The sequence below is a fragment of the Xyrauchen texanus genome, chromosome 28 (assembly GCF_025860055.1).
Source record: "Xyrauchen texanus isolate HMW12.3.18 chromosome 28, RBS_HiC_50CHRs, whole genome shotgun sequence".
In the NCBI taxonomy this organism is placed as follows: Eukaryota; Metazoa; Chordata; class Actinopteri; order Cypriniformes; family Catostomidae; genus Xyrauchen; species Xyrauchen texanus.
In genome coordinates, this window is record NC_068303.1 from 38,455,941 (window position 1) to 38,482,004 (window position 26,064).

The 26,064-nt window shown below is 41.4% G+C and overlaps 1 protein-coding gene across 1 annotated transcript in view; it reads right to left on the reverse strand.

The window, feature by feature from the left end:
• Window positions 1-3,567: 3,567 nt before the first annotated feature.
• The window catches only part of gabrr2b (gamma-aminobutyric acid type A receptor subunit rho2b), an 88,689-nt gene continuing 66,192 nt past the window's right edge, over window positions 3,568-26,064 (reverse strand). Inside the window, exons 4-9 of the mRNA XM_052095229.1 lie at window positions 24,239-24,462; window positions 18,328-18,410; window positions 17,235-17,375; window positions 5,989-6,141; window positions 5,306-5,502; window positions 3,568-4,877 (exon numbers count right to left, since the gene is read on the reverse strand). Coding sequence (XP_051951189.1) covers window positions 4,569-4,877; window positions 5,306-5,502; window positions 5,989-6,141; window positions 17,235-17,375; window positions 18,328-18,410; window positions 24,239-24,462 — 1,107 coding nt within the window. The 3' untranslated portion in view covers window positions 3,568-4,568. The remainder of the gene's footprint in view (window positions 4,878-5,305; window positions 5,503-5,988; window positions 6,142-17,234; window positions 17,376-18,327; window positions 18,411-24,238; window positions 24,463-26,064) is intronic.

The window sequence follows — 26,064 nt, forward strand, 5'->3', positions numbered from 1 at the left end:
CCGCACAGTTGTGCGGGACATGACGGCACTACTCGGTTGTAATTCTACAATAAGGTCTTGGAAGGATGGTTTCTCAACCAGGGAGAAGGGCTGGAGACCTTGAACGATGAAGCGGAGGATAGCCCGATCAACCGTCTTCTGAGACACCTGCTTGGTCTCCAGCAGCTTCAGTTGCTTCGCCTTGAAGCCTGTTCCACCTTCTGATGGCCTCTTGCAGGCTGTTGAAGTCAGTTGACAGTATTCCTCCAGATGTGTCTCATGCCTTCTCTGTAAAACACAGTATAATATTTCAGTTTACATAAACTAATAAATATTAGAAAAGATACCCATCATGTAGTGTACATAGCAGTATTATTAACCCTCTGGTCCTCTTCGTTTAGGGGTCACACTTGGCTTCTTCCCTGTCTAAAGTGATCGAAGCCTTAAAATGTAACTTTTTTCCCCCAGGAAAACCAATGTAATATATTCTTGTTCAATAATATTTTTTGATTATTATTTTGAATTGTTAAAGATTTCTATGTTACTATGCAATAATTATACAATTTTTATGAGCTATTTTTTCCATTAGAATTAATATATGTTTTAATTTTTTTTAATAAATGCAACATTTCACATAAAAAATACAGTGCAGGCCTTTAAAAAAAATAATTTTGAAGTGAGAAAAGCACCATCCAGTGGTGTTAAAAAATATAAATGTGTGTAATGTCCTGTAACCTACCATAGACTATACTATAGCTCCCTATATAAATACATAGAGAGGCTTTTTAATTCAGCCTTGTTTTTTTTTTAGACATGATTTCTCAATTTTATTAGTTTTATATATATATATATATATATATATATATATATATATATATATATATATATATATATATATATATATATATATTTAGACATTCTAAAAGACTACTTTTTGATATTTATGTTAGATAAGTATCAGGTTTTGCATTGTGATTACAATCAAACAATAACATTTGGTTAGAAAGGGAACACAATGCAAGCATTTTTGTTACTCAGTATTTGATAATTAAAAAATCTAACAAAATAAGGGATGGATAGTGATAATTCAAAACACTTTATACAGACATTTTGCAATTATTTGGTATTTTATTCAGTTTAATTCTATAAATGTTAATACAACTTCAGAAGGGAACAGCAATTATGATCTAACAGTAAAAACATAATAAAATAACATAACAGCAAACAATCATTATCAAACTGTAGGTTAAAAAAAGTGTAATAGAAATGTAATAATAATAATAAATATTATTTTAACTATATACATACAAATTGTAATTATTTTATGTAGTGTTGCATATGCAACAGATATCAGGAACACCTATTAGGCTAAAATAAGAGCAAACACAATAATTATTTGTGTGTGTGTGTGTGTGTGTGTGTGTGTGTGTGTGTGTGTGTGTGTGTGTGTGTGTGTGTGTGTGTGTGTGTGTGTGTGTGTGTGTGTGTGTGCGTGCATTTTTGACCGAAGAGGACCAGAGGGTTAATTATGAAGTGCTGGTTGTTCATAATTTTCCAATGGCTCCAGACTAACTTTTTAAATTGGTTTTACTGGTGCAACTAACTTTAATTTACGTGGACCAGCAAAGTATTTAGGTGCTTCTGACATTCTAACAAGTGCTGCAATATTAGGTCAGGCAAATACAAGACTTTGGGTAGCATATCTCTCATGTATTTAAATACAATTGTAGGCTACAGCAATTTTTTATGGTATAACAAGACAGGTATAAGTACACTCAAGAGCGTTCCCCACTTGAATAGGCATTTAAGCCTTACAGTTCAACAAACACTATTGTAATCCTGTCTAGGCCAGCTGAACTTATTTTTTTTAAAAAACAAATAGCCCCTGTAGGGCTTGCTCTAGTTATTCAGCTCTCGTGAAATAAGTGAGCTGAAATGCCCTGCTTGCAACTAGCAAAGCCTACGACTGAACTAATTAGGCTTTTACATTTTTTGTATGGTAAAAAGACATTTCAGTACTCGAGCTCAGACTAGAAAATATACATTGTATGCTCTCTCTATTTGTCAGGGGCATCAAAACATGAATCTGAAAGGACTTCAGTTGATTATCTATGTTACACGATTAGCTTGCCTCAGCTTATGCTATTGTCAGGCCAAAGTTAGCCATCTGAATGTCTAGCTACAGCTGGCAAATTGGCGGTGCATGTGGCTTCAACTAACGTTACTCGAACGTAACTGAGAATGTAAAAGCTGCATTATCGCAGCTAGCCAATCATTTAGTGCACTTTTCTGTAGCTAGTAGAATCTAGCTTAGAAATGTAAGGAAGTTTATTTTAATGTACGTACCTTGACATGCTTCCGCAAGTTGGAGGATGAATTTTTGTAGGCGGTGATGAAGTTCTGTTTTAGCAAACACAGCAAACACTTGAAGCGAAAACTATCAGACAATTGTTCAGAAAATTGAAATAGTCTGGCGAGGTGGGGCCACGGGTTGGCACATTCCGGGATGGACCTGCTGCGTCTTCATCCATTGTTTCGATCCATCTCTAAATAAATCTGACCATGGAGTTGACTTTGGCGAAAGCTGAAGGTGATTGCTGATAGGCTGTCCCAATCAGTGGCTCTGCACAATCCAATCACGTTTGAGAGGGAAACAACAAATTGAGGGTTTCCGAGATTTTTCTTTTTCCTTTATTTTTTATTTTTATTTTTTAGAAGAAGTAACGGGTACTCACGGTTATGGATAGAAATGTAGTGGAGTAAAGAGTACAATATTTGCCTCTCAAATGTACTTGAGTAAAGTCATGAGTACTCCCCAAAAATTATACTTGAGTAAAGTACAGATCCCTCAAAATTGTACTTAAGTACTGTACTCAAGTAAATGTACTCCGTTACTGTCCGGCTCTGATATTCCACATGGTTTGTCACACACTTAACAAAACTAGATTGCTTCCATCATGAGCTACGGAGCTATCTGTACAGGAATTATCCATTGATGCGACGAGCATTCAGGTGACGGCTGCTCTGTTTCTGTTTTGATGCACTGTTGAGCTACTCAATTCACTTATTTTGCCTGTCCAACTGAACTAAATTTATAAAATTTTCAAATATGTGTAAACTTATTGCATTGTAAGTTATGTCCTTATAGGCCTATATTAAAATAAAATCTCACCGTTGCATCTCTAAACAGGACTGCTACTTCCAATGGGGGTGCGTTCTCACGAAATACAATATCAGGTGTAGGCTTGAGGAGTAACGGAATACTTGTAACAGCATTACTTAATCAGGATAAAAAAATGTGTAACTGTAATCTGTTACAGTTACATAAAAACTCAACGTATTCAGATTACAGTTACATTTAGTAAAATTGGGTTTACTAGTAGATTACAATTTTCAATATATTAAACAATTAACAAAAAATCAGCCTGCTCAACGAGTATTGACACACCACTGAAGTCATGAGTTATAAATTATATATATATATATATATATATATATATATATATATATATATATATATATATATATATATGAACTGTTCAACTGGCCCTCAATCAAGAACACCACTTGGCTAGTGGCTCCCGGGTGATTTCAGTTTGAGACCCCTGCTTTACAATCATCATGAAACAGCATTGCACCCCATATTACTTCTGTAAAATAACATATGACTAAGTGAAACAGGAGAAACAATGTAGGATGAGATGGGATTTAATTAGTAAGAAATTTATTGGATGCTGGTATGTAGACATTTCATACTAGATTGAGTCAGAGCAGAATGTGAGTGTGCAGTGGACTGAAGACTCCTCTTCTGAATTACCACCGGCACAAATTTTTTGGCTTTTTGATAATTTAGAGGAGAACGTACACACTCCAGAACATCTCCTTATATCCCAATGGTAACACTTCTTTTTCATATTTATCATTATTTGCAATAATTGCCATATCTGATATTACATTAATGTTCAACGTAATAAAAGTTTTTTTGTGTAAGAAAGTCATATGGGTTTCGAATGATTTGAGTGATGGTGAATGTTGACAGAACTTGCGATTTTTGGTTAAATATTTTCAAGATAAATGTCGATCTCATTCATCAGTTGTCCTGTCGCTTCATTGTCGGTGTAGATGTAAATGTATTTTGTGGATATAGCTGATTAATGTCACATAAATAGGATGCATTTCAAAGGGGGTAATTTATCCAGTAGTTAACTTCACTGTACTTCCCCAACATACAGTATGACTGGATTTTTTCAAACAATTCTTTCTAGATTTATCTTTCTTTAAAAATAAATAAACAGTGTTAATATGTTGCAGTATTATCTTTTCTCATCATATTTTCATCAACAGTGTTGTAATTAAAACCACTTGATTATTGTCATAATGCCAAAATCGTTCACAAAAAAAACCCCAAAACATCAACAAACATTATTGTCAGTAATATCATTGTCGAGATTAACACTTGTTCCCACCAACAAAACAACCTGAACACTGATGTCAAATGGTCTCTGGTCCACATCAAAAGCTCTAATGTGAAAACAGCCTAAGAATAATTGTAATAATACTTTACAACCACAGACCTCTCACAAGGCAGCTCAGCAGTACACTGACCAATAGATTACATTGAAAAATATAAAGGCCCCTGGGAAGATCATGCGCGAGTAGGCATCGATGATGTGAGTGTTTTGTATAATACGGAAGCCTCTGAGAGTCTTTTTCTTGTATCCTGGAGCCTCACTTTCCAAAGACAAGTGCACTACCATGCGGTCCTGTTTATCTGTGGCCTCCGCCGTTGATACAAGAGTCTGGGTAAATGCTGCCACACCATTGCTCTCAGGTTTACTGTACGTCCCATCGACCATCATTGTCCTTGTGTGGGACATGTCACATGTGCAGGGTACAGACTACAATGTAAAAACACACACTTTTATTACCAGGTAAAGAACTTAACATTATTGTAATCTGTACTTCTCTTAAAGGTGCTTTCAACACACATATTTAAATAAGTAGGTCTATTGTTTTTTATTGCCTGTTATATAGTCCACCAGAAAAACATATTGAATGTTTGATCATTAATCAAATTAGCATGCCACTCCTCAATATGCGGCATGATTTAAGGAATCATTCATGTCTGTAGCACAAATATTGCCGAATGAGTTTAAAGGCTGAATTTTAATTCTTAGTGTTAAGGGTTTGTTCAAATCACTAACCCTTACTATGAGCAAAAGTAATAATTAGGCAAAAAGTGAATTAAAGTTTACACTTGCTTTAGCAAGACTACCGTAATTAATAGTGACAAATATTTTAAGGAGATAATTTGTTGAGTACTTGCCTTCTCCCTTAACTTACGATTGGCACCATCATTCACTGTGGTCAAGTAGTTTACAGCTGCATACTCAAGAACAGATAAAAATACAAAGACGAAGCTGACCCACAGGTAGATGTCCACAGCTTTTATGTAGGAGACTCTGGGCATGGAGGCATTGACTCCAGTGATGATAGTGGACATAGTGAGCACAGTTGTGATGCCTGCAAAATGAAAATTTTCTCCTCAGAATGCTGTCAGTATTTTTAAGCAGATTTGTTACAATTGTGACTAAATACATAAACAATATTTGTGATTAATCTTAAATTTCCTTAAATGTGCCTCCACAATGTGTCTCCTTTCAAATTGCAGGGTATTTTCTGTACTGTACTGTACGTACTCAATTCTTTTAAGGAAAGAGACAACTAAAGTCCTCCAGAGTTCTTCTCATGACCATTCCTGGTGTGTTTCTCTCATAGGTGATTTTTCAGACTTGGAAATATTCAATGATGATTAAATTCCTCCATACAAAGACAGCAAAATAACTTCCCATCCATAAATTCCCATCTGGATTTATTTTGTAAATCAGGTATTTTTCTTTTCTTTTATTATTTAATGATAAACTGAATACACACACATGCACTAATGCTGTTTAGAAACCACAAAGAACAAATTGAAACATTTAATTTCAGTCTTGTTTCTGAATTCACCTAAAGAGACTCTGGCAGGAACAGCTCTGCGGTCAATCCAGAAGGAGACCCATGACAGCATGACCATTAGAGTGGCGGGAAAATAAGTCTGAAGCAGGAAGAAGAAGATGTGACGCCTCAGAGTGAAGTTGATGTATAGACGATTGTACCAACCTGCAGGAGACAGGAAATGAAAACATGGGTAGTTAAAATCAAATGAAAAGGAATGGTTAAACGGTCAGTAGATATTCGGCAGTTAGCCCAGACCTCTCTAGAGACATATGGGGCTATCCTTTGATGAAACGTAATAGTAAAAGTTTATATAAATGACACCTCACACCTGTAACATTTAATAGAACCAAAACTAAAAGGTTTCTCCAACTTTTGTCTCAGATTCACCCAAAGAATTTGTGTGCTTTTAACACTATGTGCTAAACGTTATTTAAATGAAATATATTTCTGTCCATTTCTGCTTTTGGTTGAGACCTCCTCAACCAACAAAAATAAGGCCCCTTGGCCTAAACTATAAACCTAAGCCAAATATTAACCACAGTTGCAAGTTGCATAGGCCTACATGTAGCATAACAATTATTTTGGGTAAAACAACATTGAGCACATGGAATTTCCTTTTTTAATTTACTAGAAGGCTTTAGATTAATATAGCCTAATACTCTGTTAACCATCCTATTCTGTTCAGTAAGGCTGCTTACTTTACAGTTTGCTGTCATTTCTGACCAGAAACCTTACAGGTGTAACTTCCTTTTTTTTATGAAATAAAAGTTCTTCTTCTTTGAAGTAAAAACAAAAATTTTATTTACAAATACATTTCTCAATTACACCATTCATTTGCATATCCAAATAAGCTAATTTATTAACTTCACTACAGTAAAAACATGTTGAAACATGAAGAAAATATGAGAATTTCTCATGTATTTGGGCAGATTGCTGCCACCTGGTGAAAAAAAGAATAACATGACTTGAAAATCATGTTATAACAATAACAGCCAGTAGATAGCTGCAGTGTTCTATGCAGGCACCTTCTGTTTAGTAATTCTAAATATTTTCAAAAGTTAGTCAAATTTTCAAAAGTATATAAAAGTTGGCCAAATGTTTGGAATAATGTAAAGATTTTTCTGTTTCAGAAGGAAATTGGTACTTTAATTCAGCAACGTGGCAACTGGTCACAATGTATAGTCAGGACATTACTGTAAAAACAGCACCATCACTATTTAAAAAAAAAGTAATATTTGATCAAATCTAGACAGGCCCCATTTCCAGCAGCCATCACTCCAACACCTTATCCTTGAGAAATCATGCTAAATTGCTAATTTGGTGCAAGAAAATCCCTTGCCATTATATCAAGCACAGTTGAAAGCTTAGAAAGATTGACTGTTTGTTTTTGAGTTGCCACAGTATGGAATATACTGGCATGCCTTCAGATCTAATAACTCCAGAAACTCTTCAGTCAATCATTTGTTGGGCCTCATGCACTCAGATATGAGACAAAGGCAGGCCTACATACAGTCATAAAGCCTGACTGTGGCATGTATGAACACTAGAAGCCTCACAGCCACATTAGCAGTGCCAAAATCAAACAAAGGGAGACCAAAACAGACCAGAGATCCCATGAAGCCTTGCTCGCTTTACATGTGTGAAATTCTGATGGATAGAACTCTCAACTCCTATTGGATGAAACGCACGACAGAATGCGTTCCTCAGCCACTGCGTCATCGAGAGCATAAAACCTCGGAAATTCCTTCTGGGCATGCTTCCAGCGACAGTTTTCGCCACGTCTAGTTGCAACCCTGCTGTTTCCAGGTGTAGCCTCGCTGTCTTAAGGAAGTAATGAAAGTACCTGAAATTTGGCCATATAAACTCTCCTTTTCGCTAGACATCTGTGTTCACAGAGCACGTTAATGGTTCCGAAGGAGACCGTTGAGCAATCCGGGTCTCAGACATTTGCATGCAGAAGTGAAGAAAGAAGATTTCCCTTCCCTCTTCAACCAAGTCGACTTCGCTGATTTCTCCGCCCGCTCGCCGACAGAGCGAGGAAACAACGTCAAAAGACGGACGAACACACAATCTACCCGCGTCCTCAAGCAACTCAATTAAGAGGTTTACGTCTGGGTAGAGATAGATTATTATAGTGTGTTATTCTTGTGTATCAAGGCTATTGCTTCTACAGTTTACGGACCGTCGAGTCCGCTCATTGCTGCTAATAATACTTAAGGTATTACTGTAACTTACTCTTACCACAAATGAGATGTGCTGTGTTGTCGTCCAACCACGTTGGACTGTTTGTGCATTTCCGCCATCACGGGTGAAACCGGCACACTGAGTATATCCATTTAAGAACAATTGACCATGGCGGAAGAATTACGAGCTGTTCACCGCATCTCTGAGTGATAAAATAACAGTTGCCTTCTCTCCCACAATCGATAAAACTGGCTTTGTGCAGCCACTCTGTTTTCTCTCTCTTGTACTAACCGCACAAACACACACAACCCCTCAAACATACCTGCACACACATTTGGCAAACAGATAACTTGGTGACAGAGCCCGCTTTGTCCCCGTTATTGTACCAGCACAGACACGTTAAACAGGCAGACGCCATTAACCAGTCTCTCCGCCCACATTCGTGGCCACATTCTCCACATTTTGTGCCTTCCTTCTCTCCTTACACACACACACTCACACACACACACGTTATGTTCCCATGTTTTATGGGGACTTTCCATAGACATAATGGTTTTTATACTGTACAAACTATATATTCTATCCCCTACCCCTAAACCTAACCCTCAAAGAAAACTTTCTGCATTTTTACATTTTCAAAAAACATAATTTAGTATGATTTATAAACTGTTCCCACAAGGTCAAACATTTCAGGTTTTACTATCCATATGGGGACATTTGGTCCCCACAAAGTGATAAATCACACTCACACACACGCGCACACACACACGCACGCACACACATTCCTTCCTCTCATATATTTTAGGCTTATTTGTTACCTATCTAATCATGTTACTCTTTAGTTCGAAGTTGGAAGTTTATCGACTGCATTGTACTGATTATTCATTGAAATTTCTGCATCAATAAGTTTTTTTTATGTTTTAAAGAGAAGTGTTTTGGTATTGTTCTGCATGCACCTGTGTCAAGGGCTGGCAGGGGTTGTCAGTGCTCGGATTCAAGCTTTCATTGTTTTCCTTTTGAATGTCGATGTTCTCCAGATGCCGATTTTCCTAAGAGAACAATCATATATTGAGACTGCTATACTGTCTGGTTATTAGTCCCTGATTCCAGGCGATATTAATCCTTATTATAATATTGATTTTGATCATTAATAATTATATTTGATGATTGTTGATTTGAAAGATTAATAAGCTAATGTTAATTCTAATCAATGTTCTATTGATTTTAATAATCAATATTTATCTTTGATATGAATGGTCCACGGCCCCTGTCGCGAAGCCTTCCACAGCCCCCATTTCGAAGCCTTCCAGGGCCCCCGTCTCGAAGCCTTCCAGGGCCCCCGCCTCGAAGCCTGCCACGGCTCCCATCTCGAAGCCTGCCGCGGCCCCCGTCTCAGAGCCCATGCCTGCCATGGTCAGCGAGCCAGAGCTCATTCCTGCCACGGTCAGCGAGCCAGCGCCTGAATCCTCGACCTCCCAGAGCCAGAGCCTGTAGCCTCGACCGTCCCAGAGCCAGCACCTGTAGCCTCGACCGTCCCAGAGCCAGCGCCTGTAGCCTCGATCGTCCCCATAACCACGCTCCCTGTTGGCCGAAAGAGGAAGAGAAGGAAGAGGGCACCTTCTCCCCAGCCTCTGCTTGTGCTCAAGACCACAGAGGTCATCCCAGAGTCTTCCACGGCTCTGCCTGCCTCTGCTCCGCCCCCAAAGTCTTCCACAGCTCTTCCTGCCTCTGCTCTGCCCCCAGCATCTTCCACGGCTCTGCCTGCTTCTGCTCCGCCCCCAGTGTATTCCACGGCTCTGCCTGCGTCTTCCACGGCTCCGCCTCCCGAGCCTTCCACGGCTCCGCCCCTTGAGCCTTCCATGGCTTCACCTTCCAGGGCTCCGCCCCTTGAGCCTTCCATGGCTCCGCCTTCCAGGGCTCCGACTCCCGAGTCTTCCACAGCTCCGCCCCTTGAGCCTTCCATGGCTCCTCCCCTGGAGTGCTCCATGGCTCCGCCCCCGGATTCTTCCATGGCTCCGCCTTCCACGGCTCCGCCCCCAGATTATGCCATGGCTCCACCCCCGGAGTCCTCCATGGCGCCACCTTCCACGGCTCCGCCCCCGGAATCCTCCTTGGCTCCGCCTTCCAGTGCTCCGCCACCAGAAACCCTTCCTCACGCGGCTCCGCCCACCCCCTCCTGACCCAGTCCATTTCCTGTGGCCACCTCCCTGGCCTCCTGACCCAGTCCCTTTCCTGTGGCCACCTCCCAGACCTCCTGACCCGGTCCCTGTCCTGTGGCCTCTTCCCAGGCCTCCTGACCCGGTCCCTGTCCTGTGGCCTCCCCCCTGGCCTCCTGACCCTGTCCCTGTCCTGTGGCCTCTTCCCTGGCCTCCTGACCCGGTCCCTGTCCTGTGGCCTCCTCCCTGGCCTCCTGACCCTGTCCCTGTCCTGTGGCCTCCTCCCTGGCCTCCTGACCAGGTCCCTGTCCTGTGGCCACCTCCCTGGCCTCCTGACCCGGTCCTTGTCCTGTGGCCACCTCCCAGACCTCCTGACCCAGTCCATTTCCTGTGGCCACCTCCCTGGCCTCCTGACCCAGTCCCTTTCCTGTGGCCACCTCCCAGACCTCCTGACCCAGTCCCTGTCCTGTGGCCACCTCCCAGGCCTCCTGAATCAGTCCCTGTCCTGTGGCCACCTCCCAGGCCTCCTAAACTAGTCTCTGCCCCGTGGTCATCTCCCAGGCCACCTAGCCCAGTCACTGTCCTGCGGCCACCCCCCAGGCCGTCTGACCCAATGCCTGTCCTGTGGCCGCTTCCTGAACTAGTCCCTGTCCTGTGGTCACCTTCCAGGCCCCCTGACCCAGTCCCTGTCCTACAGCCACCTTCCAGGCCCCCTGACCCAGTCTTGGCCCTGCGGTTGCCTCCCAGACCTCCCAACCCGATCCCCACCTTGAGGTCATTCCCTTGGTCTCCTGGCTGCCCATCTGGTCTGCTCCGGTTCCCTTGGTCTCCTGGCTTCCCATCTGGTCTGCTCTGGTTCCCTTGGTCTCCTGGCTTCCCATCTGGTCTACTCTGGTTTCCTTGGGCTCCTGGCCACCCGCCTATCTGCTATGTTCCCCCTGACCTTGCCTTAAACTGCCTGTTTGCCCCTGGTACCCTCTTGAACTGCATGTTTGCCCCTGGTACCCTCTTGAACTGCCTGTTTGCCCTTGGTGCCCCCTTGAACTGCCTGTTTGCCCCCTGTGCCTCCCTGAACCACTTCTGTTCCCCTACACTTTATGGACATTTTGCCTTTTTATTTTTATTTTTTATGGAGCGTCTGGAATCCGCTCCTTAAAGGGGGGGCTCCTGTGATATATTCTCAGTTGACTTTTGTTTGTGTACTTTTATTTTGAAATTTCTTGTTAAAGTTCCTGTTCCCCAGTCGTGTTCATATGTCCTGTTTTCCCTCCATGTTTATGTGTCTGGTTTTCATTGGTTCATTTTTTGATTACTTTGATTCAGTTCTAGTTTCTCATTGGTTTTATTTAATTGTCTTGTTATCTTGTTTTAGGGTTCTGTTTGTTCATTGGCTTTTGTTACCCATGTCTTGTGTATTTAAACCCTCATGTTTGCCTTTGTCGGGTGTCAGGTATTGAACGTGTAACTTTGTTGTTTTACCAAAGTTTAGTCTAGCCCGTGTACATGTAACCTTGTTGTTCTGTTCTAGTTTAGTCAAGTCAGTGTACAGGTGAAACTCGAAAAATTAGAATATCGTGCAAAAGTTCATTCATTTCAGTAATTCAACTTAAAAGGTCAAACTAATATATTATATAGACTCGTTACAAGCAAAGTAAGATATTTCAAGCCTTTATTTGATATAATTTTGATGATTATGTCTTACAGCTTATGAAAACCCCAAATTCAGAATCTCAGAAAATTTGAATATTACATGAAATCAATTAAAAAAAAAAGGATTTTAAATACAGAAATGTCGGCCCTCTGAAAAGTATAATCATGCATATGTACTCAGTACTTGGTTTGGGCCCCTTTTGCATTAATTACTGCCTCAATGCGGCGTGGCATGGATGCTATCAGCCTGTGGCACTGCTGAAGTGTTATGGAAGACCAAGATGCTTCAATAGCGGCCTTCAGCTCTTCTGCATTGTTTGGTCTCATGTCTCTCATCTGTCTCTTGGCAATGCCCTATAGATTCTCTATGGGGTTCAGGTCAGGCGAGTTTGCTGGCCAATCAAGCACAGTAATACCATGGTCATTGAACCAGGTTTTGGTACTTTTGGCAGTGTGGGCAGGTGCCAAGTCCTGCTGGAAAATGAAGTCAGCATCTCCATAAAGCTTGTCTGCTGAAGGAAGCATGAAGTGCTCTAAAATGTCCCGGTAGACGGCTGCGTCGACTCTGGACTTAATAAAGCACAGTGGACCAACACCAGCCGATGACATGGCTCCCCAAACCAACACAGACTGTGGAAACTTCACACTGGACTTCAAGCATCTTGGATTGTGTGCCTCTCCATTCTTCCTCCAGACTCTGGGACCTTGGTTTCCAAATGAGATGCAAAATTTGCTCTCATCAGAAAAGAGGACTTTGGACCACTGAGCAACAGACCAGTTCTTTTTTTCTTTAGCCCAGGTAAGACGTTTGACATTTGAAGCCCATGTCCAGGACTCGTCTGTGTGTGGTGGCTCTTGATGCAGTAACTCCAGCCTCAGTCCGTTCCTTGTGAAGCTCCCCCACACATTTGAATGGCCTTTTCCTGACAATCCTCTCCAGGCTATGGTCATCCCTGCTGCTTGTGCACCTTTTTCTTCCACACTTTTCCCTTCCACTTAACTTTCTATTAATGTGCTTTGATACAGCACTTTGAGAACATCCAACTTCTTTTGCAATTACCTTTTGAGGCTTTTCCTCCTTGTGGAGGGTGTCAATGATGGTTTTCTGCACAACTGTCAGGTCAGCAGTCTTCCCCATGATTGTGAATTCAACTGAACCAGACTGAGAGACCATTTAAAGGCTCAGGAACCCTTTGCAGGTGTTTAGCTGATTAGAGTGTGACACTTTGAGCCTACAATACTGAACCTTTTCACAATATTCTAATTTTCTGAGATTGTGAATTTGGGTTTTCATAAGCTGTAAGCCATAATCATCAAAATTATATCAAATAAAGGCTTGAAATATCTTACTTTGCTTGTAATGAGTCTATATAATATAATAGTTTCACCTTTTAAGTTGAATTACTGAAATTAATGAACTTTTGCACGATATTCTAATTTTTCGAGTTCCACCTGTACTTGTAACCTCGTGGTTTTGTTTTGCTCTAGTCTAATCTAGTCGTAGTCGTAGTCATGTCAAGTCAAGTCTAGTTTTGTCATGTTTAGTTAGGTCCTTGGTTTCTAGTTTTTGTTTCATTCACTTTTATAGTCTGGGATACTGGTTTTCACGTTGGAGAATAAACTGCACTTGGGTTCATCTAAACTTCATCATCTTTGTCTCTGCCTGTTTGTCAACATCATTACAAGTCCCCAGTTCAAAACTTGGTGGACACACATCAAGGTTTTTACTATCAGGGCATGTCCTCTTGAAGTGGCCAAAATCTCTTAAAGCATGGTTCCAAGTTAACTGGGTTCCAGACAATTCCTGACACATTTGTGACAGAATAATTAATATTTTAATGCAAATAAACAAACATGCTAAAATATTTTTGTAGTGAAGTGATTATTAGAATGAAGCAAAGCTTTGTCTGAGAAAAGCGTAGGAGAAAATGTTATCATGACATCCATAGGTAGGTTTCTGTAGTGTAGTGGTTATCATGTTTGCTTTACATGTGAAATGTCCCTAGTTTGAAACTGGGCAGAAACACATTATGGCTTTTACTGTCAGGACATGTCCTTGTGAAGTGGCCAAAAAATCATCAAGCAGTCATCCAATTTAATCAGGATCCATACAATTCCAGATACATTTGCGACAGAATAATTGATATTTGGTTCCAGAAACATGTTCTGTAGAGAAGTGATTGTTAGGATGGAGTGTCTAATCTAAATGTAACAAATGCTTTGGAGAAAATGTTGGTAATTCCCCCATGGGCAGGTTTCTGTTGTGTAGTGGTTATTATGTTTGCCCAACATGTGAAAGGTCCTCGGTTCGAAACAGAGCAGAAACATAATAGAGCTTTTGCTGTTAGAGGCTCTTGTTTGAGCTTCTGCTCAACAAATGTGTAGCAGAAAAGTGGTTATCACATTCACCGCGTACACAAAAGGTCCCCAGTTCAAAACTGAGTGGAAACACATTATGGATTTTACTATCAGAGCATGTCCTTGTTAAAGTAGACAAAAAATCATCAAGCCTGTATCCAATTTAACCAGGCTCAAGACGATGAAGCAGAGCTTTGTCAGAATTTAAATTCAACAAATGTGGGGGGCCTGGGAAGCTCAGCGTGTAAAGACACTGACTACCACCCCTGGAGTCGTAAGTTCAAATCCAGGGCATGCTGAATGACTCCAGCCAGGTCTCCTGAGCAACTAAATTGCCCGGTTGCAAGAGAAGGGTAGAGTGGGGTGACCTCCTCATGATTGCTATAATTCTCACTCTAGGTGGGGAACGTAGTGAGTTATGCATGGATGCCAAGGAGAATAGCGTGAAGCCTCCATACACTATGTCTCTGTGGTAACACACTCAACAAGCCATGTGATAAGATGTGTGGATTGTAAGTCTCAGACACAGAGGCAACTGAAATTCATCCTCCACCACCCAGATTGAGGTGTCATTACGTCACCACCAGGGCCTAGATCACATTGGGGAGAAAATACAACATTTAAAAAAATTCTACAAATGTGTAGGAGACATTTTTATTATAGCATCCATAGGCAGATTCCTGTACTGTAGTGGTTATCACATTCACTTTACATGTGTAAGGTCCCCAGTTTGAAACTGGGTAGAGACACATCATGGTTTTTACTATCAGGGCATGTGGATAAAAGTATCCTGAAACAGGCATCCAATTTAACTAGTTTCCAGACACATTTGTGACATATAATTGATATTTTAATACAAATAAACAAACAATGCTAGAAAGCTTTTTTTACTGAAGTGATTACTAGGATGAAGCAGAGCTTTGTCAGAATTTAAATTCAACAAATGCATAGGAGAAAATGTTATTATGGCATCAATAGGCAGGTTTGTGTAGTGTAATTTATTGTAATTCACACCTGAGGAACAAAAGACCCCTCCCCTGGGCCTATCAATGAGGAATGTGACAGAAAGAGAATGAATGTGAGGAGACTTAATTATCAAAATCAAGTTTTAAGTTGAAAGAAGTAATCTGACTATATATTTTCTTTACATAAAGACTTTACTTAATTTTAGACCTACACTACAATATAAAATAAGTTTCTTCTGCTCACCAAGGCTGCATTTATTTGATCCAAAATACAGTAAAAACACAATTTAAAACAGCTTTCTATTTTAATATATTGTAAAATGCATTTGTGATCAAAGCTGAACTTTCAGCATCATTACTGCAGACTTCATTGTCACATGATCCTTCATAAATCATTATAATATGCTGATTTTCTAATATGGGCATATTTAAAGTGCATTTTACTCATTTAACCTAAACATATTTGCAAGCACAAGCTTTGTTGATGATAATGAGGCAGCATAAACACAAGTTAAAATATAATCTAAACATTTCTATTATTTTTATATCATATTAAAAACCATATTTATAGTATAAAGCATACAATTTATATACCTGCTTTAGCCATAACAGCATTTAAATGTAACTAAAACTTGCTTGTTAAGAGTCATATTTCAAATGTCAATACTCTGAATCCTGGCTGGCAAGTCTGGAAGCAGTCCCACTAGTAAAATATGTACATGTTTATATAAAATATCATGTCAACTAATGAAAACTAAATGACTTACACGTCCGAAATTGTATCCTCGGCTGGATCAAGTCTCTCTTAAAAATACAAATGTTCATAGGAGTCCCGGAGTTTTCTCACTTGTGTATCGTGCTGTCTTTCAAACGTGCAGATAAGTGAATGACTTTGTTTTTAAGGCACAGTCTGGGGGCATTCATTTGTCCATTTGATTTGATCGTCTCAGCACATTACCGTATGAATTGCACGCTCTGCTGGTGGGTGGGATCACATTACAGATAATTCGCTGAGCCAGGTGAAAATGCACATCACTTAGTTTCATACAGATTACATTGCAGGAGAATATTTGTTTTAAATTTGAATTGTTTTATTTAAAAGTAGACATTTTAAGCTTTCTTTAGACATATATTTCATGTTTTTGTGATAAGTATTCACAGAGTTTCATTTTTGTGACGTGTTTCAGAAATACGCTCTCTGACACAGAGACTGCTGACAGCTCACCCTTTTTATTTTTATTTTTTTACAAAAGCACAAGGTTTTGACGTTATTGTGATTGTACACAAATAAAAGTAGACCCTTTATAGTCTCTAGATGTCTTACACTTATCTGTATGCCCTAAAATGACGGAGAATTTTATGTTGTTTCCGCTGTAATGACGAAAAAATCCAGCAGGACGCGCCGGCGCGTCCATCGACCCCAGAGGGTTAAAAGTGGGCTGAGACACATCATGGCCTTTTACAAGCAGGGCTTGTCCTTGAGAAGTGGCCAAAAGTATCTTCAAACAGGCATCCAATTTGACATGGTTTCAGTACACCCAGCACTTTTGTGAAGCACTGTGTGGAGGCGAGGGCATGGCCGAGCGTTCGTCTGGGGAGAGAGGAAGTGGTAAGGGTTATCGCCTGAGATGAATTGCTGGTAATTGCTGTTTCTATGTTTGCAGTGAGAGATGAGGGAAATAAAAAGTGCCCAATCCATACAGTGAGAGAGAGAGAGAAACAGACACCGCAAAGCTGTGTGTGTGCACGTATGTGACTGGGAGAGACACCTGAAGCTGTTTTGTGTGTTGGCCATTGTCGTACCTGACTTGAGTTTGAAGCTTCACTGTTACACTTTATGAGAATGTGTTTATTTTTATGAGATTAAAGAGAATTACCATCCTTAAAATGAAAGATAACTATTTGATTAACCAATTAAAAATTAATAAAACAGTACATGTACCTGTGCTGCTGTAGAAGGCCAGTCTGGAGGTAGTGTGGAATTTCTGTATGAGGAACTGAGAGAGCGAGATTTTCTCATCTGTGCTCAGAGATTCATCTCCACTCTTCCAGTAGAGCATCAGGTCTTCATCAGTGTACGCATCTGGACACACAACACATGAACCAGTGTTTGCAAATACTCACATGTGTATAATGATTTGAATTTAGTTCTGTTCCTCACACAAATCTATAACGTATGACTTCACAAGACATGGAACATAGCGCACAAGTTTTGTGGTCTACTTTTATGCTGCTTAGTGTAATAGTATTACATGAGGGCCCTTGATCCCATTCACTTTCATTATATGGAAATAAGTTGCCAGGCAGCATTGCTCTTCTGAAGTCTTCTGAAACCATACATTTGCTTTGTGTGAGGAACAAACTAAAGGTTTAATTGCTGAAAATGTTCCTCTTTGTGAATGCAGTCACATTGAAAAACATACATCCAAACATTAGAATGTCACTATCAGTTACAAGACACGCAAGAACCAATGGCATTTGACATCGATGGTGTAAAAGCTGTCATAACATTTACTGAGGCGTCAATTTTGAATGTTTAAATAAGACGCATGAGTTAAATTAAGATCTGTCCCTCACACAAAGCATCACACAGTATCTGAAGGCCAAGAATATAGCACATGAATAGAGGATTAATTTTATGATGCTTTTCTCATTATTTGAGCTGCGGACATTTCGAAAAATCCCTTTGTATCCCATGATAATCAAAATAAAAAGTAAATGACAAAGCAATGAGTAAATAATTACAGAATTTTCTATTCATTTCATTTTAAAACATATCCTTGGGGAAACCTCAGAAATAAGTTAAATATGGCACCAGGGTGACTTAAAAAAATACGGATAGAGGGTAACATTTCAGGGGTGCAGGCAAAAAGTCACTATAATGACGAATCGTTGTGAGAGTGTGTTGTGCCTGAATTGGAAGAAAGAAAAGTCATACCTTTTTATAAATGACATGAGGGTGAGTAAATAATGAAAGAATTATCATTTTTGGGTGAAATATTCCTTTAACATCCAGAGAAATGCGGGTCACTCACAGCTTTCAAGCTCTAATGTGCAGGTCTGTGTGTCCAGTGGAAAGCGGCTGAAGTCCATATTACATGCCGAAGTTACTGTCACCCTGATACAGAGAAAAACACTTTCAAATGTGATTTTCACAATAGAGGCAGAAGAAAGCCTGAAACATATTCTACGAAAAGTGCAATTGTTATCTTAATCCCTTAAATGCACACATTGGGTCTTTAGACACCTGGGACCTAATTTCATCCCCTGTACCACATCTATATTTTGGAGTTGTGCCCACAGCTGTTTAATATTCCTCAATCTATATCTTTCAAATAGTCTAACACCAAAAAATGGCAAGGTCACCATGAGGTAGGTCACCTTCATGTGCATGTCTGGATCTTAATGTTTTTCTACATAAACATACACTAGATGAACGGCTTTGGCTGTTATTATACGTCTTGCTGTTGTGCTGTTTGGAAGGTGTCCTGGAGGGTGTTTGCACCAAGTTTCTGGCGATGTGTGCAGTGTTTTAAGAGTGGTATAAGCGCAACTTTAAAAAACGTATCTCATTCTGCTGCTGCCACTGACTGGGAGAAACACATGTAGTCCTGTATGTAAACAAACCGTGAAAATGTGAGATGTGAAGACTGAAGCTGGATGAAGAACCCAACATCAATGTGTATTGTATTACGTTTGTGTATTCAGAAGATTTCAGTGTGAATTGCTTGTGAAACAGTCACAATATCACTATTATTGAAAGATGGGGCAGTTAAAATTTGATTTAAATAATTCATGAATATTTAATATGTCATGACTGTTTGATAGTTTATGCTGTGCTCGAGTGAACAGTTTGATACATTCAGATTAAATGTGTTAGGTGTACGTTATGTATTAACCCTGAAATGTAGTTTTAATGTTGTGTGGAGTTTCTTCAGATTGCAATTCAAATATAGCTGTACTGGAAGAGCTGCATGATGTTAGCCAATCACAACAGTCGGTATTTACATTGAAGTCTTAAGGGGCCAGACAGCTTAAAACCAAGCGTTTCAGACAGAGGGCCAGAGACAGGGTGGAAAATTATTATATCACTAAATTATGACTGTTTGGTGCAAAAAATTTGTATGTCACGACCCCTTTAAGTACCAAAAGTGTATAGGGTCATCAGACCCTAGGTATTTTAAAGTGTCAGGGTTTTTTTTATTTAATTTTTTTTTGCTCTTCCGTAAATAATATTTGTTTGTTTATTTCATATCTATATACGTTTACTATCACAGGTCCAAGGAATCTATTTCTTTGTTTATTCAAAGAGAAATTAGTACTATATTCATACAAATAAATACTATCTCATGTTGATTTTCTGTTCAACAATGGTGAATTATCTTTATCCCATGTGCATTTACATATATATAACATACATGCAATTTTTTTACTCAAGGTGGCGCTGTTGTTTCAGTAATTGTATTTACATTTTACATTGATATTTAATGAAGAAACAACATCAAAGTAAACTAAAGCAAGTACAACACATGAACATGAAATTGCAGTGTGAAGGTAATTAATCCTGTTATAGATTTGTCCTGATTTGTTGCATTCTCTCTATGATGTATGAAAAAAAAACAACATCAAAATATATTTTATTTAATTATTTTTTAGTTGTCTTGAAAATATTAGGAACATTTTACACTGTCTAAGCATTTTGTAGATCCATTTTTGATAGATAAACATGCAGGGTCTCTAAAGAGTGTTTGGTGAAATTCCCTTGCATTTAAGAGCTATTTCTACCTAATCTGAACCTTACAATAAGTTCTGTTGGTGTTAGCTAGTCATGTCAAGTCAAGTCAAGGTTTTATTTTATTTTATTTTAGTCAAAAAGCATTTATTGTCATACTGTATGTATAGAGTTCAATGTACCAAGTACAATTAAATTCTTACTTGGGTGCTTCTCACAGAGCGACAACATAAAATGTGCAATATCCTCAGACACAGAGTGAACATATTTACACAGAGAACAAACTTAAATAATGAATTTAATCTTATGAATTAAGTAAATGCAATATATCCATATTTGCATAAAGTATAAAAAGTGAATCCAGTGCTGTATGCAATATAAGACAATTTACATACATTATATTATATTCAAGAATGTACTTATTGAATAATAGCGTTAAGTTAAATGTTAAATGTAGCAGCGATATGGTAAGAGGTAGTAGTACATAGAACAGTATGATGCAATAAGTGTTTGTGTTAAATGTCCATGATGTGATGTGACTAATTGAGTACCGAAGTGTGAATGTAAACTTCTACTTAATACCTAATGTATTCAGGCTGATTCAGTGATGTTAAATAATGTTTTTAACTTGAATAAACCTGTTAATTTAGAAGTTACCAAATTAAGTACATTTTTAGCAAGCTTCAGTTCATGATTTGTTGCATTCCACAAACGTGTGAGAGTGCACAATGCAACACAATATACGTGTTGCAATCTGAGTGTTGCTGCAAGGGCCATTAGCATAAACTTTAAAATGCTTTGTCAGGTAACATAAAAAATTTGCTTCTTTGTAACATCTAAATTAACTGGTTTCTTTCAAGTCTAAAATATCATATGAAACTATGAATCAAATGTGAACCTTAATATGAACCAACCTGAATACATTAAGTTTGTTACGAATGAGCAGCGAAGGCAGACGAGGAGATGCTGATCCAAATGCAGTCAAACTTTATTTAAACAGACAAACCAATAAACACAAAGGAAAACCCTCAATGGGGAAATAAACATAAAACTGAATACACGGGCAGGGGAAACATACCAGGCTAAACAACATTCAACAATCGACAAGGAGTGAACAAAAGGCAGGGCTTAAATACACACAGGAACAAACAAGGGAATGAGGGACACCTGGTGAAGCAATCAGGGAAGGAGAAACAATCAGAGGGAAACCAATCATAAAAAGCAACTACAAAGGACTACAAAAACCAAACAGGAAACAGGAACTAAACTTCAACATAAAAGCACAAAAACAAAAGACAACAGAGAACATGACAGAACCCCCCCTCAAAGGATCGGATTCTAGACGATCCCAAAGCACAAAAACAAAAGACAAAAAAGCACACAAAAAACAAAATGAGGGCACCAGGGGCAGACAGACAGTCCAAGGGGGCACAGGGGGCAGGCAGGAAGTCCAAGGGGGCACAGGGGGCACGCGGGCAGTCCAAGGAGGTACAGGGGGCAATAAGGCGTTCCAAGGGGGCACAGGGAGCAGACAGGCAGTCCATGGGGGCACAAGGGGCAATTAGGCAGTCCACGGGGGCACAAGGGGAAAAGAGACAGTCCACGGGGGCACACGGGGAAATGAGACAGTCCACTGGGCCAATTAGGCAGTCCCGGGGGGCACAAAGGGACAGGTTTAGGAGGTCTGGGAGGCATCGACTGGGCAGGGACCGGTTCAGGGGGCCTGGGAGGTATCGACCGGGCAGGGGCAGGTTTAGATGGCCCGGGGGCTGGCCATAAGGCAAGGGCCGGCTCAGGGGGCCTAGGAGGAGGCCACAGGACAGAGGCCGGTTTTGGTGGCCTGGGAGATGGCCGTGGGCAAGGGCCGGTTCAGGGGACCTGGGAGGTGGCCACAGGACAGAGGCCGGTTTTGGTGTTCTAGGAGATGGCCGTGGGGCAAGGGCCGGATCAGGGGACCTGTGAGGTGGCCACAGGACAGAGGCCGGTTTTGGTGGCCTAGGAGATGGCCATGGGGCAAGGACCGGTTCAGGGGGCCTGGGAGGAGGAGTGGCCACTGGGGAAGCCGGCAGAGCCGCGTGAGGCGGAGCCAAGGAGGGCCTCTGAGGCGGAGCCGAGGTCGAGGCTACAGGCGCTGGCTCAGGGACGGTCGAGGCTACAGGCGCTGGCTCAGGGACGGTCGAGGCTACAGGCGCTGGCTCAGGGACGGTCGAGGCTACAGGCGCTGGCTCACTGACATCGGGGGCTAAGGGCTCTGGCTGGTTGACCGTGGCTGAAGAGGGCTCAGCCTCGTTGACCGTGGCTGAAGAGGGCTCGGTCTCATTGACCGTGGCTGAAGAGGGCTCAGGCTCGTTGACCGTGGCTGAAGAGGGCTCAGGCTCGTTGACCGTGGCTGAAGAGGGCTCAGGCTCGTTGACCGTGGCTGAAGAGGGCTCAGAGGGCTCTGGAAAGCTCGGAGCTCTGGAAGGCTCGGGAGGCGGAGCCCTGGAAGGCTCGGGAGGAGCTGGCTCTTGGACGGTCATGGCTACTGGCACTGGCTCTTGGACGGTCGAGGCTACAGGCGCTGGCTCAGGGACGGTCGAGGCTACAGGCGCTGGCTCAGGGACGGTCGAGGCTACAGGCGCTGGCTCAGGGACGGTCGAGGCTACAGGCGCTGGCTCAGGGACGGTCGAGGCTACAGGCGCTGGCTCACTGACATCGGGGGCTAAGGGCTCTGGCTGGTTGACCGTGGCTGAAGAGGGCTCAGCCTCATTGACCGTGGCTGAAGAGGGCTCGGTCTCATTGACCGTGGCTGAAGAGGGCTCAGGCTCGTTGACCGTGGCTGAAGAGGGCTCAGGCTCGTTGACCGTGGCTGAAGAGGGCTCAGGCTTGTTGACCGTGGCAGGCGTGGGCCGGGAGGCTGAAGCCCGTCTTCTCTCCCTCCTCCGGGCAGACGAAGTGGACTGTGTGGGTTCTGGGAGCGCGACTGGCGTGGGGGTTGGTTCGCTGACAGGTGGGGCTGGTGTTATAGGGGTGCCGGGGGTGGCTGAAGAGACTCCACTGTGGATGGTGTGGTAGGGTCCCTCACAGCAACGCCCACAGAGAGCGGTGAGTCGCAAACCAGTAGGGTCGCCACCAGGAAGTCGCGGAGAGTCCAGCCACGCATCGCTTGTGGCAGCCGCTCCTTCAGCGAACCGTCCAGATTACCCCTGAAGAAGGCAACAAGGGAGGATTCAGGGAAGTCCGCGACACTCGCCAGTTCAATGAAGTCGTGGACGTGGTCCTCTATAGGTCGGCCTTCTTGCCTCAGGCTGAGCAGCCGGTAGTTAGCCTGCTGGACTGCTGGATCCATTGGTGGTCGATTGTTCTGTTACGAATTAGCAGCGAAGGCAGACGAGGAGATGCGGATCCAAATGCAGTCAAACTTTATTTAAACAGACAAACCAATAAAGACAAAGGAAAACCCTCAATGGGGAAATAAACATAAAACTGAATACACGGGCAGGGGAAACATACCAGGCTAAACAACATTCAACAATCGACAAGGAGTGAACAAAAGGCAGGGCTTAAATACACACAGGAACAAACAAGGGAATGAGGGACACCTGGTGAAGCAATCAGGGAAGGAGAAACAATCAGAGGGAAACCAATCATAAAAAGAAACTACAAAGGACTACAAAAACCAAACAGGAACTAAACTAAACTTCAACATAAAAGCACAAAAACAAAAGACAACAGAGAACATGACAGAACCCCCCTCAAAGGATCGGATTCCAGACGATCCCAAAGCACAAAAACAAAAGACAACAGAGAACATGACAAAGATACACCAACAAAAAATATTTCTAAGGGTTACATGAGGTAGAACCAGAAACTCAATGTAACAATTGCTGAATTGTAAAATGGTCAAAAGTAAAATACATCATCATTTTGCGAATAAACTATTTCCATCACTTTAATATGCATTATAACTTAAGCTAAACTCCAGAAAATGCTCCTACACCTAGCGCATTACATTTTTAGGGAATTCTGAGAGTTTATTCGCATATCAAGCGTTTCCATTCAGGATTTCTTATAAACAATTTGAAAATGCACCAAAAAACTGTTGGATGGAAACCAGGCTACAGTAACTCTAGAAACCATTGTGTATGAATAACGACACTGCACAATTGCAATGTGTTGGCTAAGCTTTGATTATGTGTTTGCACACTTTTGTCTGTCCTTAAAATTCTCCTAACCTGAGGCTGTAGAGGACATGTCCATCGGGGTAGACCCTGATCATGATGTTCTCTGTGGTGGTGTCATGGATGAAGGATCGTTTGGAGTGGACAAAAAACACATCAGGAACCCAGATCTTCTTCACCAATCGGCCATCAAATGTCATGCTTTTATTGGTTTTACTAGGAAAAGACAATCGATCGTCCTTCCAGTAGTGCCTCAGGTAGAGGGTCATTGTGAAGTCCTGTATGAAAAGCAAAACATGCACTGGTTTGATTAAGGGCTTTGGATCTTTTATATAAAATCCATTACAATAGAAAAAGCTTGACAATAAGGATTTGTTCTGCTGGTCCATTTGGGCTATATGCAGATTTGTACCTGCTCTGCCAATATTTTTCTGGACTCATCACTGTAACATCTGAGCCTGCTGCTCCCCCTCCAGTCCGACAGAGGCTGAATTCTAGCACTGTTGACGTCACTGATTTCCTCATTGTATTCACCTTGTTTCAACTACCTGTATTGATGCTCTTGAATGAATGAACATTACATTTATATAGCGCTTTTCTGACACTACACTCAAAGTGCTTTACACAGTGAACAGGGGACTATCCTCAACCACCACCAGTGTGCAGCATCCATCTGTGATGCAACAGCAGCCATAGTGCGCCAGTATGCTCAACAAAAACCAGCTATTGGTGGAGAGGAGAGAGTAGAGTTATAGAGCCAATTAATGGATGGGGATTATTAGGAGGCCATGATTGAGAAGGGCCAATGGGAGGAATTTGGCTAGGACACCCCTTTTTTTTTTCTTTTTTTTCCTTCTTTTTTTTCCTTTTCTCCCCAATTTAATGCCCAATTCCCAATGCGCTCTAGGTCCTCATGGTGGCGTAGTGTCTCGCCTCAATCTGGGTGGCGGAGGACGAATCTCAGTTGCCTCCGTGTCCGAGAGAGTCAATCAACGCATTTTATCAAGTGACTTGTTGAGCACGTTACAGCGGATATGTAGCACGTGTGGAGGCTTCATGCTATTCCCGCGGCATCCATGCACTACTCACCACGTGCCACACGAGAGCGAGAACCAAATTATAGCAACCACGAGGAGGTTAACCCAACGTGACTCAACCCACCCTAGCAAACAGGCCAATTGGTTGCTTAGGAAACCTGACTGGAGTCATTTAGCACACCCTGGATTCGAACTTGCGACTCCAGGTGTGGTAGTCAGCGTCTTGCTGAGCTACCCAGGCTCCATACCCCTACTCTTTAGAAGTGCCCTACTTACAAGCCGTTTTCATTCACTAGGGTAGAGTCACATGGGGTAACCTCCTCATTGTCATGATTAGGGGTTCTCACTCTCAGTGGAGCACGTGATAAGTTGGAATAAAAACTTACAGCAGTCGCTCACACGTGGAATTGTGAAACTGAAATCTGAGCTGTACCATCATGGCTTCGATGGAATGATTACACATCGCAACTGGCCCAAGAGAGTGTGTTTGACAGGGTTAGAAGTCAGATGGAGTGGGACATGGGTCTCTCCATTCCTTCAGATCCTGCATTACCCTCCATCATATATTAGTTTCACCAATTACAACTCACAGATTGTTAACTGTGCCCACCTTTTTGCATATTTGCAATATATGGCGACAGATTTGTAGATCGCACATATCTATTTAATACATAAATATGTGCCTGCACAGCCCCTCAATAATAATTAATTTTTATTGACTTGACTTCGTATTTGTGCAGATAACCCTTCAGAAAACAACTTGTAGCCTTTGTTGAGTTTAGATTTAACTGTTGCTGGACGATGTGGTCAATGTCTCCAAACGTATATGCAGGCAAAACTTTT